The following is a 19,334-nucleotide window of genomic DNA, read 5'->3' as shown; positions in this document are numbered from 1 at the left end:
AAGCATCGCGATATCACAGCGACGAGAACTGTAGAGGCTCCTCCCAGGAGACAAGAAAATCTTTTCCCATCAAAATGAAAACATTTTAACTTCACAAATCCAAAACGTTAACGTTTCCACTTTAATATTCAACATAATTCAATGTCACAGATCACAGGTTTTATTACACGTCTATAAAATATGTAAATTCGTTCAAAAATTATGTTTACATTTACATTGACTAGCTGTATTCATATAAAAGAAGTCTTTAAAATCAACTTGAAAATGTATTTCACAAGCAATTTGTTTTTCAGGTGAACTAGAGTAGTAGGCTAGTCAAGATAGAAAACATCTTCTGGAAGGGTGGAGGTAATATGAATAAAAATCAATAACTAAACGAAAACATATATTTGTTAAAACTACACCTTTACATATTAAAATTAGATTTTTTTTCTTCTACCTCCTGCACTCGTCTATACTTATTGTATTTTATTATGCACATTGTGTAGTATTAACCAAACAGTAAGTTCCTTGTGTAAGCTAAAATGAAATAATCAAAAAGAACTAAGACTAAAGTCAACAAGACAAACAATGCAAGGAGATGAATTTATTTTCTAGAGGTAACATTGGTATTTTTGTGCATACATTCATTTGAGATCATTTTATATAGGATACAGGATGTTAGAATACTACAGATAAAAAAAGAAGAAAAAGAAAAAGAAATAAACGCCCGCAAAGATTAATGCAATGCAGCATGTGCATTTAAACATTATCTCAACCATGCATTCCCATATCACTTGTTAAGGCCCAAACCTAAAGAAATAACCAGCATGACAACCATTTAAAGGAACAGTTCACAGTATCAGTTTAATTTGAGACAACTATTATTGTGAAAATTAAACGGACATAAAAACAACAACTTTTTGCTTTTCTCATGCATGATCCTCACAACATGCAAGTGTCACACAAGCTGGGCCAATGCCAACATTTGTAGATAAGAGTATATAATTCTTGATCTTTTTTCTCAAATTATCTGATCACTTCACTGGAGAGGACTTTTGTTGGTCAGCTAGGGTCATGTGGATTAGTTTGAATCTGCCTAGATACGGATTGTGGTCCGTTGAAAATGGTATACAATGAGCACCATTCACTTACATTAGATGATGAAAAATATATTTCACGTTTTACTCTTAAACTTGAATTTCTCTTCAGCTGAAGTAAGAAAGAACAATACACCATGGATCGCCTGGGGGTGAGTAAATAATCAGGACATTATCATGCTGGTGTGAACCATTTCCACGATTCAGACATCATTCTGCGTTTAATCTTTCAGTCTGTCTGTGTGAACAAAACCTTAAAACCAGACATTATAGCACAACCCTTTTTGAAGTAAGTGCCTTTTCACCTCATATTCTCTGGAGGTAATGCATGTCCTGACCATTTCTAAAACATATATATCATTTAAATGAAAGTACTACCATCTGTTTTTCTGTGGAAAGAAATCATTATGGATCAAAGGATGCATACTCTACAACAAACTCATTTAATTAAGATCATAAAATCCTTCAAACAAAGAGCTGAGATGATTGGTAATACTAAAGTAATACTGTTGTGATCCTCTTCTGTCCTAACGCTTGAGAAATCAAGGTGTTTTTGGGTAAATGATGGTTGGGTAGCATTAAGCGCTCAGGCCTGGAGACCCAGAGAGCGAGCGGTGTTCAGCACATCGTCCCGCGTCAGATAACATCCACACAGCTGCCGCAGACCGGTGAACGACTCTCTACCGTGAAGAACACGCCAGTTATCGATGAACAGGACCTTGGAGAAAACAACAGTAGGTATGTTTACATGGACTGATTTTCAGCAACATGGAACAAATCCAATCTGATTCTGGGAGTTCGGTTTAGATGCGGCATAAACTATCCAATCTGATTCCATTACATGTGGTGGATGTTCGTGTATCAAACGTGACACAGTTCAGGGTTTCCGTTTCAATCTACTTCAGGCGTGTACTTTGCAATGTCTTTATCTCTCATGATGTCAAATGCAAAAAGCTTGTAATGCTTTTTTTAAATGATAAGACACGACCCAGGCAGATGTGCAGCATACCTTCCCTGGTTTGAGTTTGACCCACAGCTCATTGTCTGGTCTCCGGAGTTCAGCGGTGAGCTGTCTGTGAGCCGTGTACCAGCGCCGCACCACATCATGAGGGACTGTGTTAATAACAGAACGGTCATAGTTATTATACCTGCAAAACAAGAAAACACACCTCAAACAAAACTGGACGAAGTGCAGCAGAACCTTTAAGTTTATTAACAACATTAGGAAATTAATTTCCTTTAATAACTTAATAACCTCATTGCATTCAGTTCAGTTCTGACCTTCCAGTACAGGAAACGACTTTGCAAATGGATTAAAACTTATTTTTAGAGATATAACCGTTTAAACTACCATATTTTTTGGACTATAAGTCGCACCTGAGTATAAGTCGCATCAGTCCAAAAATACATCATGATGAGGAAAAAAACATATAAGTCGCACTGGCCTATAAGTCGCATTTATTTAGAACCAAGCACCAAGAGAAAACATTACCGTCTCCAGCCACGAGAGGGCGCTCTATGTCTTCAGTGTAGACTACAGGAGAACTGAGCAGCATAGAGCGCCCTCTGGCGACTGGAGAAGGTAATGTTTTCTCTTAGTTCAATTCTCTTGGTTCATGTCAAATTAATTTTGATAAATAAGTCGCACCCGACTATAAGTTGCAGGACCAGCCAAACTATGAAAAAAAGTGCGACTCATAGTCAGGAAAATACGGTAAATTATTACACCTTTTGTATTCGGGTCAGTTTTGACCCGGATGAAATACAGATTTCTGTGTGTGTGTGTGTGTGTTAGATTTGTCTAGAAGTAATAATAAAAATTGCATTTAGCCTCTTTCTCTTATCTCACACACACTTTTAGGAATAAATGAATAAATGCACATCTAAATATGCACCCACAGAGGCACTATGAACACATAAAATATGTAACTGACTTAACAAACTACATCTAATGCACTACAGCTCAAAGGGTGCATGGCAGAAGTTAAAAAATAATAATAAAATGTGACCCTGGAGCACAGTCATAAGGGTAAATTTTTCAAAATTGACATTTATGCATCACCTAAAAGCTGAATAAATTATATTTTTGTATTGTTTGTTATGATATGACAATATTTGTCTGAGATGCAACTATTTGAAAATATGGAATCTGAGCGAGCAAAAAAATCTAAATATTGAGAAAATCATCTTTAAATTTGTTCAAATGAAGTTCTTAGCACTGCATATTACGAATAAAAAATTATGTTTTGATATATATTTTTTACAGTAGGAAATTTACCAAATATCTTCATGGAACATGATCTTTACTTAATATCCTAATGATTTTTGGCACAAAAGAAAAATCTATAATTTTGACCCATACAGTGTATTGTTGTCTATTGCTACAAATATACCCCAGAGAATTCTGACTGCTTTTGTGCTGCAGGGTCACAAATAAAATGGTGCAAAAAACATGATATTATAAGGGAAAATGAATGACACAATAGTTTTCAGCTGCAGGTCTCATACCGGATCATGTACACCTCGTTGTTCCACGGATAGACGTTGATCACGGGGCCGATGCCGATCATGTGGTTGCGATGCTCACTCAGGTTCTCCACGTACTCGTGTTTGATGGGCACGTGTGAAAGCAGCTCAAAGTTGTCGGGCGTTCGCTGGAGCACCGCGTCAGCGGCGTGGAAAGCGTCCACCAGCAGAGTTCGGCCTCCCGTTCCTTCATGTCTCAGACAGTGAAACACCTGGATGCTTACGGAGCAAAACAAGATATTAAAAGCAGCATGTGAGCAGGACGTGGACCATAGTCACCATTAAATAATAATACAAATAATTATTTGTTTATTTATGTCCAGTACATAAACAATAAATGACAAGAAACAATGCAAAATTTGAAATATTACATATATCAAGAGGTAAAGTATCCCAAAGACTCAGAGCTCTACATCCCATGATGGTACAACTAAAGTCACAGAAAGGTGAAGGTGAGTACATGAAGAAGTTCACGCCAGTTTGTGGCAATGTTTGCAATCATGTTTTAATGTTGCTAATGGCACAGAAATAACATGCATTTTTTATTCGACAGAATGATGCACCCCAAATATCATGCTATACACCACTTTGCAAGTTTCCCAGTTGAGGACAAATTATGTCTAAACACACATTAGCTTTAGCGAAGTTGAACAGAGTTTCATAAATGTCTCCACGGGCAAATTTTGCTTGCACAATATAAAATCACACTTGATTGTTTCGGGTGGATAAGAGCATCATCTGGGTACTTGAAGTGTTTGCTCTTGTTGTAATTTTCATTGTGAACACCACTCACACTATTTCAACAATGAAATGGTAAAGAAGTAATTATGCAGTTTGTTCTTGGGCTACTCTTTTGGCTTCACCTCTCCTCAAACCAGTGTTAATTTCGTTGACTAAATATTTTCGTCATTATTTTCGTCACGAATATATTTTTGCGGACGAAAACGAAACGAAAACTAAAATAGAAGGCACTGATGGAGACTAAAACTATGACTAAATTGATTGACATTATCTTCAACGAATAAAGGACGAGACGAAAATAGACTGTGACGAAAATCAAATCAGCAGACGGGAGAGATGCGAGGAATGAACAAAAGAACCGGCAAAACAGAACAGACTGCATGAGAGAAGAGAACCAATCAGAGCCTGACTTATTGAGACGTGAAGCGAAGGTTTTCAGTTTTTAAATGAGCTCCCGGGAAGTCGGCATTCGAAGAGGTGATGTCTAAAAGAGCGACAAAATGTCCACAGCTCACTTCACGTTTGACGACGAACAAAACAAAACAAAGCGTAAAGCACGCGGAGAGCTCATTCGTGGCAAGAACACAACCAATTTGAAAATACATTTACTGACGAGCCACCCGGACATTTTCTCAAATGTAATTTCACAACGATGTTCTTTTGTTTATTGAGCTAAGCAAAATTGGAATAGTGCAGTGCGTAGATGTTGTAGCATTAAATATTACGAACTGAAAAGTACTGTAAAATAGCCCCTTCTTCAAATTAGATGAGAGCACAATACTAACACGTAATATCATAATAAATACATTTGATTAATACTAATGTTTAGTATTTTTTATAACGTTCTACTTGTTGACAATATCACAAATATTTCTATATTAGTCATGTGAAACATGAATGTTCACATCCTATCATTATACATACAAATCTAGCAATATTGTAGTATTTAAAACATACAATATTGCTAGACAAATTAATACCTTATAAAATCTTGTTACTTTTTTTATCCACCTAGCTGCCAACTTATTAAATATTTACTTTAAATGTATGCACTTATTGTTCAGCTCAGCTGTAAGCTTTAAGGTCCTGGACCTAACTTTATTTTTCTTTTATTGATGGTCAATTGGCAGCTAGTTATTGTTTACATTATCATGACAGTGTTTGTTGCTGCATAAAAGCTTTTGAATCGAAATAAAGACACAGTTGTATTGAAATAAAGTTGAATTTGTGTTTTATATATTTTGGTTAAGTTTGTTTCCTATACCAGCTGTAAATAATTGTCTAGTAAATCTGTTATTGATTTTAGTCTTATTTTAGTCGACTAAAATACCAAGCAATTTTAGTCGACTAAAATAAGACTAAAATTAAAACAAATCAGATTACTAAAACTTGACTAAAACTAAAAAGAATTATAGTCAAAAGACTAAGACTAAAACTAAATTAAAATTTCGTGTCAAAATTAACACTGCCTCAAACTGAAATCTGACAAGATTTATAGTATATATGCATCCGAGATCAATAAAAATGTTTTTGTTAAATATCTTCTAACCAGTATGCAAATGGAATTTTTCAGTTTGTTTTTATTTCTACTTCTTGACATAATAACTAAATCATAGATACCAACAATAAATGTGACCCTGGACCACGAAACCAGTCATAAGGGTCAATTTTTCACCTGAAAGCTGAATAAATAATCTTTCCATTGATGTATGGTTTGTAAGGATTGTACAATATTTGTCTGAGATACAACTATTTGAAAATCTGGAATCTGAGCGAGCAAAAAAATCTAAATATTGATCAAATCATCTTTAACGTGGTCCAAATAAAGTTCTTAGCCATGCATATTACAAACCAAAAAGTTTTGATATATTTACGCTAGAAAATTTACTAAATATCTTCATGGAACATGATCTTTACTTAATATCCTAATGATTTTTGGCAAAGAATAATCAATAATTTCAACCCATACAATGTACATATTGTTGGATATTGCTACAAATATACCCCAGAGACTTCAGACTGCTTTTGTGCTCTAGAGTCTCAAATAATTGTGTCTTTTCAATCATAACAATACTTGTTATGTGCTGCGAGTCTAATATTTCTTGCAACATTTCAAAGAGTAGCTGTTACACGTTTAACAATTTGTGGAAAACAAAACATTAAGATAACATTAAGCTAATAATAAGTACTATAGTGTTTGGTTTCCGTTTATAGTGAAAGGTAGAAAAATGTAAAAATAAATGCAAATCTGTCAAAGGGGTTATCTAAGGTTCCTCGTGTGGTCATTAGCTGATTAAAGCTCTTGTAACAGAACAGAGAGGATGTGAATGTGACTCCCTGCCGACTGACTAAGCATGCACTACAGAAACCTGATCTGACAGACACACATTTGGCTTTTCGTGGCTAATTGAAGCCTAACTTTGATTTTCCGGTTTACCCGCAGGGTTCTTGGAAGTATGAGGTGTCGGTGTGGCGGTCCAGTGCCAGCTTTGTGTAGGCTGTATCTCCACGAGAGAAATCTGAAGTGAAGTTCCACATCCGCCCGTACATAGTCTCCCTGAAAACAAAGAGTTGCTTCATCTTAATGAGGAAAACTATTATTGTAACCTTCGAAATTAATCATCAAAAAATAAATGATGTGGTTCTCCTTCCTGTTACAGTGAAACAAGGGCTGCACGATATGCATGTCACAAGGACTTAGGATAACTCAGTGATTTGAATACTTATATTAAAGAGATAGCAGACAGATATATATACACACACACACTAAAACACGAATGCATCATAAAACCAGCGTATGTGGCTTGTGTACAACATTCTTAGCTGTTTGTGGTTTTCACAAAAGTAAAAAAAGTGGATGATGTGAAGCTGATGACAAACAATCTATAACATTCAAGTCTGAATGATTTAATTGACTTATTTCAGAGGCGTCACACACTGGCCCTGACCTGATGAGGCTCACTCTTTGGGTCACTGCTTCAGTAGCTTCTAGTGTTGGTGGGACGCCTTCCACGAAGGCAATGCCGTAAAGCAGGAAGTTGTTGAGGAAGTTCTTCAGCTCCTCGTCGCAGCTCATGAACTTGTCCCAGCTTGCAGAAGGCACCTGAGCGCTGGAGTAGATATCAGCGCTCCACAGGATACGAGGTTGCACCGCGCTCCTCTTCTGGCCCTCGTAGCTGTTCTGGGCCAGCCATGTGAGAGTGTACCGTGTGATGTGTCCATCTGGCCCTGGAGGAAATGACTTCAGTAGGAGATACAGTATACATCATGAAACCCTAAAGCTGCTAAAAATGCTGCTTTAAACCGCTTTAGAGCACCAGCATGCTCTTGGTCTTGTTTGCTGCTCTGGTATAACACCGTTTAATTGTACTGTTTCGGATCTATCCATATCAGATCACTTTCTGGTGTCATTTTGTGCCGACTGACTATTTTTAAGGTAAACCTGTGTCGCCCGATTACATTTCGGAATATTAAGAACATTGATTTGCTGATGAACTTGCCAAATTCTCCAGTAAATCTGATTTCTCTACTGTTGATGAACTGGTAAAATAATATGATGATGGGCTGAACATGATTTTAGATTCGCACCTGTGAAAACTTTCTATTGTACATTCAGCTCCTTGGTTTACACCTGAACTGTGTGAACTTAAAACTAAAGGCCGTAGGTTAGAGGGGCTGTACATCAGGTCTGGCCGTATTGTTCATAAAGAAATGTATGCTAAACATATTCAAAAATATAAAAATGCACTGACTAAAGCTAAATCCAATTAATACACCAATGTAATTGGAATTAGCAATGGGACGTCTAGTCTCTTTTCTTGGTGGTAAACAATACAATCTGATATGTATTCCACTTATGTGATCGCTTTTTTACTTTTTTTTCCATCTAAGGTTGAAAATTTACATCTGCAATTACTGGTTCTCTTTACAATGACTCCTGTCAGTCTATCACTCACACACCTCCCTACTTTACACTACCAACTATTTCAGAGATAGCGGGTCTGATAGGTAAATCTAAATCTTTGACAGTCAGTTAGACCCTCTACCAGCTCTACTTCTGTAGCTCTTTCTCTTAAATCTGCTATTATTACACCCATACTTAAGAAACCAGGGGGTGATCCATTTAATTTTTGAAAATATTCGTCCAATTTAAAATTTACCTTTTATCTCTAAAGTAGTTGAAAAGTGTATTGCAATTCAAATTCATGAACATCTGTCCAATAATAACTTGTATGAACAATTCCAATCTGGTTTTCGTCCCCACCACAGCACTGAGACTGCTCTTGTCAGGATAACCAATGATCTACTGTTGGCAGCTGACTCTGGGCTTTTAACTATACTCCTTCTTGACTTGAGCGCTGCCTTTGATACTGTCTCACATAACATACTTCTTGACAGATTAGCTTCCATTGGTATTACTGGCACTGCTCTGTCTTGGTTTAGGTCATATCTATCTGGACTCAGTCTATCTATCTCTACAGTCACCACTGGTGTTCCTCAGGGTTCTGTTTTGGGCCCGTTTCTTTTCATTATATATATGCTCCCTCTTGGCTATATTTTAAGGAAATATGGTATTAATTTTCACTGTTATGCGGATGACACCCAACTTTACCTGTCTGCCAAACCCACCGGTTCTTTTCCTCCGCCATTTTTGCCGAGCTGTTTTGCTGAAATTAAAGATTGGCTTTCAGTGAACTTCTTGAAGGTAAATGGCAAAAAACTAAGACCCTGCTTGTTGGCACTAGATCTGTTGTGTCTAAATCTAATTGTTTCTCTTTACACATCTGTCCTTCCTGTCAGGTTAAAAGTTTGGGTGTCATCATGGTTAGCACACTATCTTTTAAAGCTCAAATTAATATTATCACACGGATTGCATACTTACATGACTTTCTTTCTTCTGCAGAACACCAGTGAAGAAACAGAATATTGATGAACCAGAGACATTTCAAAAATATTTCTTACACAACAACATTTGGATCATTTTTGGGTGAACTATCCCTTGGTGGAACAGCAGAGGTCGGAGTGTGCTTTTATAGATATCTTTAAGTCAACAATTATTACATCATTTTAACTTTTTTTTTTTTTTTTTTTTTTTTACACATTTCAAGTGGCAGCTTATAATAAACCCACAAAAATAATTAGAGAAATCTAGGCATATAATATCTTACCTGATGCTGATATTAAAAGGGCCAGTTTTTAAACTCCTGTGATTTGGCTCTCGAATATTTAAATATATTTACATTTTTATAATATTTATATAGATATTTATTATATTTACAACAGAAACAGTAAGTCTTTTGCTCTGCAATTTTTTAACAGAGGTTAGATGAGAGAAACATAAACAAACAAAGATTGGATTAAAATCTCAAAGTACACCAAATTCCTGTCCAAACAGGGCTTTAAAAAATTTTTTATGTGATTTTCCGAAAAGCTGCTTTTTAAACTATTTGTTAAAAGTGCTATACAAATAAATACGGTTATACTTTAGGGAGCAATTCTTTCTATTAACTAGTTGCTTACTGCGATGAATATTACTAGAATATTGGCTGATTATTAGTACTTATAAAGTTTTATTCTGCATGATCATATTTTAGATCTCTTAATCCATTCCATAGCTAAACTTAACAACTACCTTTCTCACTAACAAACAGCAAATTAAGAGTTTATTTAGGCAAAAGTCATAGTAATAATTAGTTAATAGTGAGAATTGGTCCCTAAACTAAAGTGTGACCACAAAAAATAATTTGACAAGGATTAAAATGTTTAATGCAAGAGCTGTTGTATTGAATGCAGCCAAGTTTTTCTTTGGTATAATCCTAAGTTAATAGAGCACAGTAATATTAGAAGCTTTTAAGAAAGTAAACTGGGCCCATTTTGATTTTATATCAACTTAAAAAAGGGAAACTGCAATATTGATAAAAAGCTAATGTCAGGACAGTTAACACCTCTTCTTAACACCAAATATTTCTCCAGTCGACGGACACAATCAATCAAGGGCCAAAGTAACACAGACACAAGAGGCACTAGAAAGGGTGGAATGCTGTTACTATGTAACTTAGTGTTATAATAAAGTTATGCTGCCTGAAAAGTGAATCTCACCAGTGTCTGCTGAGTTTCGTAAGAGTCAAAGGTTTCTCACAGAGTTGTATCTTTACTTAAGAAAGAGATACCCCTCTTTGTTTGGGAAGAGCGTTAAACTTATCTTAGCACACTGGGACCAGGACTGAAACATGAAGAAGTCGACTTATCTTCCAAAGCCAACATTAAGCAATCTTGCAGAAAACCGTGAACGCTATGTAAAGGTGACACGTTCAGTGATTCTGAATCAATTCTGAAAGGATGTTTACCAGGAAATGAGGAATAAATAAATGAGAGCTTAACCAATTAGACGAGTCAGACAAGAAAATAATTTTTAAAAAAATCGCATGGATCTCGATCTCAACTAAAAAGAGTCAGTCAAGCGAAAGATGGAAACTGATGGTGCATCTGACTCCAAAGACTGCGCATTTCTCAGCCTCATACGATCATTGCAAAAAAAAATAAACATTGCATTTAAAACATTTTTTAAAATTCAGTCACTGATTCTTTGTATAATGGTTACTTGGTAACTATTTTTTACTATTACTTTAATACTTTTTTAAGTTAACATACCTATTAAGCTGCAAAATCAACAACAACAAAAATGGCACTAATCCATATCTGTCAGTAAAGACACACATGGCATCACATCAGACCTGGAGAAAATTAATCAGAATTTTGGCATTAGATTAGGTTCATCAGTGCATAATAACTAAATATTGAGCTGTTTCCTGCAGAACGAGTCATATGAGCTGCTGTTATAAATATATAGTCATGGAAAAAGGAGACAAAATGACTAAATAATGACTTCAGCCTACTTTTATGGTGGTATTCTGCTCTTTTTATGTTTTGAGAAATAACTTTGCTTTGGTGAACTAGTTTCCATATTCAGTGGTACTCTTGAATGAGTTGCAGTTTAACTGATCAAGCCTTGTTCTGCTCTTACATGTGAGGAAGAGGCTGTTCTCATCCGCTCTGCTCTTCGACGGCCTGATGTTCAGATCAATGCTGGCAGTGTCCAGGTTACGCTGGTTCGTTTTTGCATTGTAGCATGAAGCCGAGCGGCAGTGATCTCTCAGCCACACGTAGTCAAAGTGCATCACGAGACCTCCATAGCTGAGCTCTGCAGAAATACAGTACATGCATTCGGTAGACTTCTTTACAAGCATTCACTTTAATTATGCATGCATGCATTTTAATATAATTGTGCAATGATGCGCATATATCAGTGTAAAATAAAATAATCATGCTATCATGAATTACATTACATAAATGGACATTATAGTTCTCAAGATATCTTCATCAGCCAGTTTTTGATCTAAAACTCCTTGTTTGATCCAGTGTTGTTTTAGTTTTTGTTAATATTTTTTCATTCAATTTTATTTTTATATTTTCTGCTTTCATTTATATTTTAAAGTTTTCATTTTTTTATCTTCATTTTTTATTTGCTTCCGTTGTATTTAAATGTCTATATAGTTTTTATTTGTTTTGATTTCAGTTTTAGTTTTTTAGTGCATCAAGTAACGAAAATAAGAAATGTTATCTTGTTTACTAGCTATAGTATAACTAGTTTAGACGTTTTATATGTATATTTTATTCTATTTCAATTCACAATAATTTTATTGCAAATGCAATAAATTGCAAATTCAAATTTTAGTTAACTAGAATAACCCTGGTTTGATCATTGTCTCTATCTTTAATTATATGCTTGAGAATGAGATACAAAATGATCCTTGGCAGTTTTCCACATGTCAAAACTCTGGTATATGCAGCTGTCTGGGAATGCATGTCTCTCACCCAGGCAGTCAGGCAGCAGCTGATAGTTGCATGAAGATGAATGGGCTGCAGTGTGCTGTTGTAATCTCTTGCTCTGAGAACTGGCTCCCAGGCACTCCAAACCTTGTTTCAAGTGCACATATTCACTCATTCTGGTCAACAATCTTATCAAAGCCATGGTGACCTGCAAAGAGAGAAGCACCCGTGCACATGATGCATTAATCACCAACACATGCAGCCACAAAGCCTCATACTGGATAACACTACAGATAATAACAATGTAATACAGTATATCAGTGTCTGCGCGCGCTTTACTTGATGCGCTCGACTCTCACGCGAGATGGATCCGGGACTTCAAGCTCGCGCGTGCGGTGCTGACAATCGTGGAGCCTCGGTGAACTTCAATTTAAGACCTTTTACGTTTCTTATGTACTTGTTAGCATTAATCATTAAACTTGAACTTCATCCCCGCCCTTGTCTCCATGAGGCGTCCACGCAGGCGCTCAAATTCGCCGATTCTACTATGGTGAAGACTTGCTACTTAATATTCATGAACCAGAGCTTCGCCATTGGAGGTTACCGAGCAACGTTTGCCTCACGTAATTAATATTAACAAGTCGTCAGCAAAGACTTCACCAGAAGATTACCACTCAACATCACATCGGATTTATTCATATTAATAAGCAAAGCCAAGCCTTTACCATAGTAGGATTTTCCGATTTTTTTTTTTAAATAGAAAATATCTGCCTATTCTTACAAATATTTTCCGGGTTAATGGCTTATTGAACGTTATTTACTTTACACTATCGACATTAAAACTATATTTATTTTATAACATTAACATTTTATACACATTCTTAGCACTTCAAAAATAATTGTACATTAATAATCATCTGTAAATAAAAGCCGCTTTCACATTTCTTCCTTACAACTTAGTATGTTACTACTTATTTTATTTTCCAAATTGTTAAGCATAAGCCTATTTGTTCCTTAAATACTAGTACTTTTACAATTTTTGGGAGATAATGGTTTAGAAAACAAAGGCATTTTCTTAATGACAAATAAAATGTGAATAAAACATCCCGAATATTTCCAGAAAACTTTAATACCATGTAATGCACCTTAAAAATACAAATAAAAAACTCGGTAGCACTTTATTTTACAGTCCTGTTCCCCATGTAAATACTGTGTACTTATTATAGTAATTACAATAACTATGTAACAACTATGTACTAACCCTGAACCTACCCCTAAAGCTAACCCCAACCCATGTAGTTACCTTGTATTACCAGCACTTTCTTAGATAAATACACTGTAAGTACACTATAAGTACATGTAAGTACACGTACTGTAAAATAAAGTGCAACCAAAAACTCTCTCACCCTCCCTCCCTCTCTCTTTCTTAAAGCAGTATTATTTTTACAGCCTGCGTGGCTACTGACATCTAGTGGTACAAATTTAACATTGCAGAATGAACAAGCATGCTGTTTTTGTAGATATGCTATAAAAAGTACGCTTTAACAAGATTTTCTTTTGTCTTGAAGGCCTCTAAAAGTACAGTTTACTTTAAATGTAATTATCACAAAAAAAATAGTTATGCCTCCAAGAACATAGGCACTTAATAAACTGAAAAAAGTCAGATGTTTGACAAAATAAGCTTATAAAATTCCCATATAGTCTACTGGATGGCAGAGTAGGCTAAATATAGTGTACTTCATTTGGGACACAACTACTGAGATGCACTCAGAAAATAATTCAGGGGACCTGGCTTTCACCACAACTTGGATGTAAGTTAAAAATAAAATAATTTATTCACATATTAAACCTTTTGAGTTGCCAACATTTTCATGAGGTACCCTTTCGTCCATATATTAATTGTGATTGTCTCGAAATTAAAACACATTCAAAATAAACAGTCAAGTCACAGCTGATCTCCCTGAATCAAGTCACAGCTGAACTCCCTGAGACTAGTCAAGTCACAGCTGATCTCCCTTTATCAAGTCACAGCTGATCTCCCTGAATCAAGTCACAGCTGAACTCCCTGAATCAAGTCACAGCTGATCTCCCTGAATCAAGTCACAGCTGAACTCCCTCAGACTAGTCAAGTCACAGCTGATCTCCCTGAGACTAGTCACAGCTGAACTCCCTGAGACTAGTCAAGTCACAGCTGATCTCCCTGAATCAAGTCACAGCTGAACTCCCTGAATCAAGTCACAGCTGATCTCCCTGAATCAAGTCACAGCTGAACTCCCTGAATCAAGTCACAGCTGAACTCCCTCAGACTAGTCAAGTCACAGCTGATCTCCCTGAGACTAGTCAAGTCACAGCTGAACTCCCTGAATCAAGTCACAGCTGAACTCCCTCAGACTAGTCAAGTCACAGCTGATCTCCCTGAGACTAGTCAAGTCACAGCTGATCTCCCTGAGACTAGTCAAGTCACAGCTGATCTCCCTGAATTAAGTCACAGCTGATCTCCCTAAGTCACAGCTGATCTCCCTGAATCGAGTCACAGCTGATCTCCCTGAATCGAGTCACAGCTGATCTCCCTGAATCAAGTCACAGCTGATCTCCCTGAGACTAGTCAAGTCACAGCTGATCTCCCTGAATTAAGTCACAGCTGAACTCCCTGAGACTAGTCAAGTCACAGCTGATCTCCCTGAATTAAGTCACAGCTGATCTCCCTGAGACTAGTCAAGTCACAGCTGATCTCCCTGAATCAAGTCACAGCTGATCTCCCTGAATCAAGTCACAGCTGATCTCCCTGAATCAAGTCACAGCTGAACTCCCTGAGACTAGTCAAGTCACAGCTGAACTCCCTGAGACTAGTCAAGTCACAGCTGATCTCCCTGAGACTAGTCAAGTCACAGCTGATCTCCCTGAATCAAGTCACAGCTGATCTCCCTGAATCAAGTCACAGCTGATCTCCCTGAATCAAGTCACAGCTGATCTCCCTGAATCGAGTCACAGCTGATCTCCCTGAATCAAGTCACAGCTGATCTCCCTGAATTAAGTCACAGCTGATCTCCCTGAGACTAGTCAAGTCACAGCTGATCTCCCTGAATCAAGTCACAGCTGAACTCCCTGAATCAAGTCACAGCTGATCTCCCTGAATCAAGTCACAGCTGATCTCCCTGAATCGAGTCACAGCTGATCTCCCTGAATCGAGTCACAGCTGATCTCCCTGAATCGAGTCACAGCTGAACTCCCTGAATCGAGTCACAGCTGATCTCCCTGAATCGAGTCACAGCTGATCTCCCTGAATCGAGTCACAGCTGATCTCCCTGAATCGAGTCACAGCTGATCTCCCTGAATCAAGTCACAGCTGATCTCCCTGAGACTAGTCAAGTCACAGCTGATCTCCCTGAATTAAGTCACAGCTGAACTCCCTGAGACTAGTCAAGTCACAGCTGATCTCCCTGAATTAAGTCACAGCTGAACTCCCTGAGACTAGTCAAGTCACAGCTGATCTCCCTGAATTAAGTCACAGCTGATCTCCCTGAGACTAGTCAAGTCACAGCTGATCTCCCTGAATCAAGTCACAGCTGATCTCCCTGAATCAAGTCACAGCTGATCTCCCTGAATTAAGTCACAGCTGAACTCCCTGAGACTGGTCAAGTCACAGCTGATCTCCCTGAATTAAGTCACAGCTGAACTCCCTGAGACTAGTCAAGTCACAGCTGATCTCCCTGAATTAAGTCACAGCTGATCTCCCTGAGACTAGTCAAGTCACAGCTGATCTCCCTGAATCAAGTCACAGCTGATCTCCCTGAATCAAGTCACAGCTGATCTCCCTGAATCAAGTCACAGCTGATCTCCCTGAATCAAGTCACAGCTGATCTCCCTGAATCGAGTCACAGCTGATCTCCCTGAATCGAGTCACAGCTGATCTCCCTGAATCAAGTCACAGCTGATCTCCCTGAGACTAGTCAAGTCACAGCTGATCTCCCTGAATTAAGTCACAGCCGAACTCCCTGAGACTAGTAAAGTCACAGCTGATCTCCCTGAGACTAGTCAAGTCACAGCTGATCTCCCTGAATCAAGTCACAGCTGATCTCCCTGAATCGAGTCACAGCTGATCTCCCTGAATCAAGTCACAGCTGATCTCCCTGAGACTAGTCAAGTCACAGCTGATCTCCCTGAATTAAGTCACAGCTGAACTCCCTGAGACTAGTCAAGTCACAGCTGATCTCCATGAATTAAGTCACAACTGATCTCCCTGAGACTAGTCAAGTCACAGCTGATCTCCCTGAATCAAGTCACAGCTGATCTCCCTGAATCGAGTCACAGCTGATCTCCCTGAATCAAGTCACAGCTGATCTCCCTGAATCGAGTCACAGCTGATCTCCCTGAATCGAGTCACAGCTGATCTCCCTGAATCGAGTCACAGCTGATCTCCCTGAATCGAGTCACAGCTGATCTCCCTGAATCAAGTCACAGCTGATCTCCCTGAATCAAGTCACAGCTGATCTCCCTGAATCAAGTCACAGCTGATCTCCCTGAATCGAGTCACAGCTGATCTCCCTGAATCGAGTCACAGCTGATCTCCCTGAATCGAGTCACAGCTGATCTCCCTGAATCGAGTAACAGCTGATCTCCCTGAATCGAGTCACAGCTGATCTCCCTGAATCGAGTCACAGCTGATCTCCCTGAATCGAGTCACAGCTGATCTCCCTGAATCGAGTCACAGCTGATCTCCCTGAATCGAGTCACAGCTGATCTCCCTGAATCGAGTAACAGCTGATCTCCCTGAATCGAGTCACAGCTGATCTCCCTGAATCAAGTCACAGCTGATCTCCCTGAATCGAGTCACAGCTGATCTCCCTGAATCAAGTCACAGCTGATCTCCCTGAATCAAGTCAAGTCACCGCTGATCTTGTCACAGATGATCTCCCTGAGACTAGTCAAGTCACAGCTGATCTCCCAGAGTCAAGTCAAGTCACCGCTGATCTTGTCACAGATGATCTCCCCGAGATTAGTCAAGTCACAGCTGAACTCCCTGAGACTAGTCAAGTCACAGCTGATCTCCCTGAATCAAGTCACAGCTGATCTCCCTGAATCAAGTCACAGCTGATCTCCCTGAATCAAGTCACAGCTGATCTCCCTGAATCAAGTCACAGCTGATCTCCCTGAATCAAGTCACAGCTGAACTCCCTGAGACTAGTCAAGTCACAGCTGATCTCCCCGAGTCAAGTCAAGTCACAGCTGATCTTGTCACAGATGATCTCCCCGAGATTAGTCAAGTCACAGATGATCTCCCCGAGACTAGTTAAGTCACAGCTGAACTCCCCGAGTCAAGTCAAGTCATTTTTTTATTCTAGCGAATAAAAGGAAACAATCCACCCGCTTGCCTCTGCTCATGACAGTACCTGAATCAGTGAGCTGCGTCTGTGTCTCGGTCCAATTACATCACTTCCAGGGAGGTGTGCCCAGTCCTATTGTACAAGCCCCTTTCCATTGACTCTACCCCTATGTCAAAACAGTGTCAGAAAGTGAGATGCACAGAAACATGAAGCGCAAAGAGAAAAACAGTATTGTAAGCACCAACTTGATTGAAATGCAAAATAAAAGCAGCGTTGCAAATAAATTAATATATGTGGCCATGGAAAATATGTATTGCAAAATCATTACTTTTACGCTTTTTCATTTAAATTTAGCAATTTCTTATTTTTGTTTGCAAAACGTCTTCTTGCAATACTTCATTTGCTTTTGCAATTCTTAAAGGGGTCATGACATGGGTTTTTTTATTTTATTATTATGGTCCCCTAGGTGCAATTATAGTATTACTATAGTTAAAAAAAAAAAAACTTTTAAAATGTAGTGAATTATGACATTTTCCCACCCTGTTTCTCATCCTTTGATTCAAACAGTCTGTTTTGAGGTTGTTTCCCCTTTAAGAGTTCAGTGTTAACGCCCACTGTTATGATTGGCTAACGACATTTGACGGAACATTTGCGGATTGAGCGTAACTGTTTAGTAGCGAGTGATGCATTCGAAGCGATGGCTCTTGCAATGATAAAACCTTATATGTTTGAGCCGGAATCAGATGAGGAATCAGAGGAAAATGAACCATCACCACAACAACGAAGACTGGATCAGCCCGTGTCCACATGGAAAGTGAAACTATTTTGAATTAATAAAAAAATTGTAACCCGAGACACTTGAAAACGGTTTATTGTTGCATAATTATTCTATAGTTTAATATGCTAACAGTTCAACATTATTTACCTAATTTCAATGAAATGATAGGGTGTACTGCGGACAAAAATGCATGCACAGGCCATATTTGAAGATGCAGCATTGATAAGGCAACATTTTTAATCTTCTATTACATGTAGGCCTACTAGAAAGGCGACATATTTTCAAGATTCTCTTATACAAATAAACTGCATCCATTTTTCCCTGACGTCAGGATCTTTCGGCAGCGTATTCAAAGATGTTGTTTGTCCACAGCCAGGAACAGCACATCTGCGTGGCATTGTAATTTTCCTGTACACAGACCCACTCGCTGTCCGTCGACTGAACACTTGTGAGGCGCGCAGCGCGACAACGATCCGAAATGAGCGTAGTTGTCTTGTGCTGGAGGCGGTCATATGCAAATGGTTGGAACGTCACTTCGCACCGTGACGTCACTTCTTACCATGGATCCAGAACGAGCTGTATTTAGAGCTTGATTAAATAAATGGCTCGTTTATAATGGGGAGGACGTCTTAAGCTATGAAACTTGCAGGACGTTTTAATGGTACAAAGACCTCTTATATTCCAAAAGATCAAGGCAAATTTGGTTTCTCATTTCATGACCCCTTTAATATTTGTTTGCATAAAGCACATTTATTTTTCTCAATACTTTAATTTTTGTTTGCAAACTTAAATTCTTTTGTAAGTATATGTGGCTCTGTTTTGATTCCATAATAAATAGTGTGAGTGTGTTTTCACAGAAAATTCCAACAAAAAAAAAGTATACTTTAAAAACCTGGATGATGTGTTCAATTAACTGAAAAAGTGTGGAATGTTGGACACTTCATGCACGCAACTATCGCAGCTTTAATTACATAGCAGAGGGAGAGTAGCTATCAGACTCAACAAAATATCTTTATATAATTCATAGGCAACACGTTGAGTGCATAATGAATGTAT

At 38.1% G+C, this 19,334-nt stretch overlaps 1 protein-coding gene across 1 annotated transcript; it reads right to left on the bottom strand.

Moving 5' to 3' along the window:
• Positions 1-578: 578 nt before the first annotated feature.
• Positions 579-12,702, bottom strand: LOC113038284 (trimethyllysine dioxygenase, mitochondrial-like). The gene is made up of 8 exons (XM_026195594.1): positions 12,516-12,702; positions 12,222-12,384; positions 11,371-11,547; positions 7,295-7,574; positions 6,784-6,903; positions 3,588-3,824; positions 2,089-2,227; positions 579-1,797 (listed from the first exon to the last, which is right to left on the bottom strand). Exons 2-8 carry the CDS (start codon positions 12,376-12,378, stop codon positions 1,666-1,668), a joined length of 1,242 nt encoding a protein of 413 aa, XP_026051379.1. The 5' UTR covers positions 12,379-12,384; positions 12,516-12,702; the 3' UTR covers positions 579-1,665.
• Positions 12,703-19,334: the final 6,632 nt, after the last annotated feature.

Source organism: Carassius auratus, chromosome 21 (genome assembly GCF_003368295.1).
Source record: "Carassius auratus strain Wakin chromosome 21, ASM336829v1, whole genome shotgun sequence".
Lineage (NCBI taxonomy): Eukaryota > Metazoa > Chordata > Actinopteri > Cypriniformes > Cyprinidae > Carassius > Carassius auratus.
The sequence above is the reverse complement of the archived record's forward strand: the minus strand, read 5'-3'. Positions and strand labels throughout refer to the sequence as shown.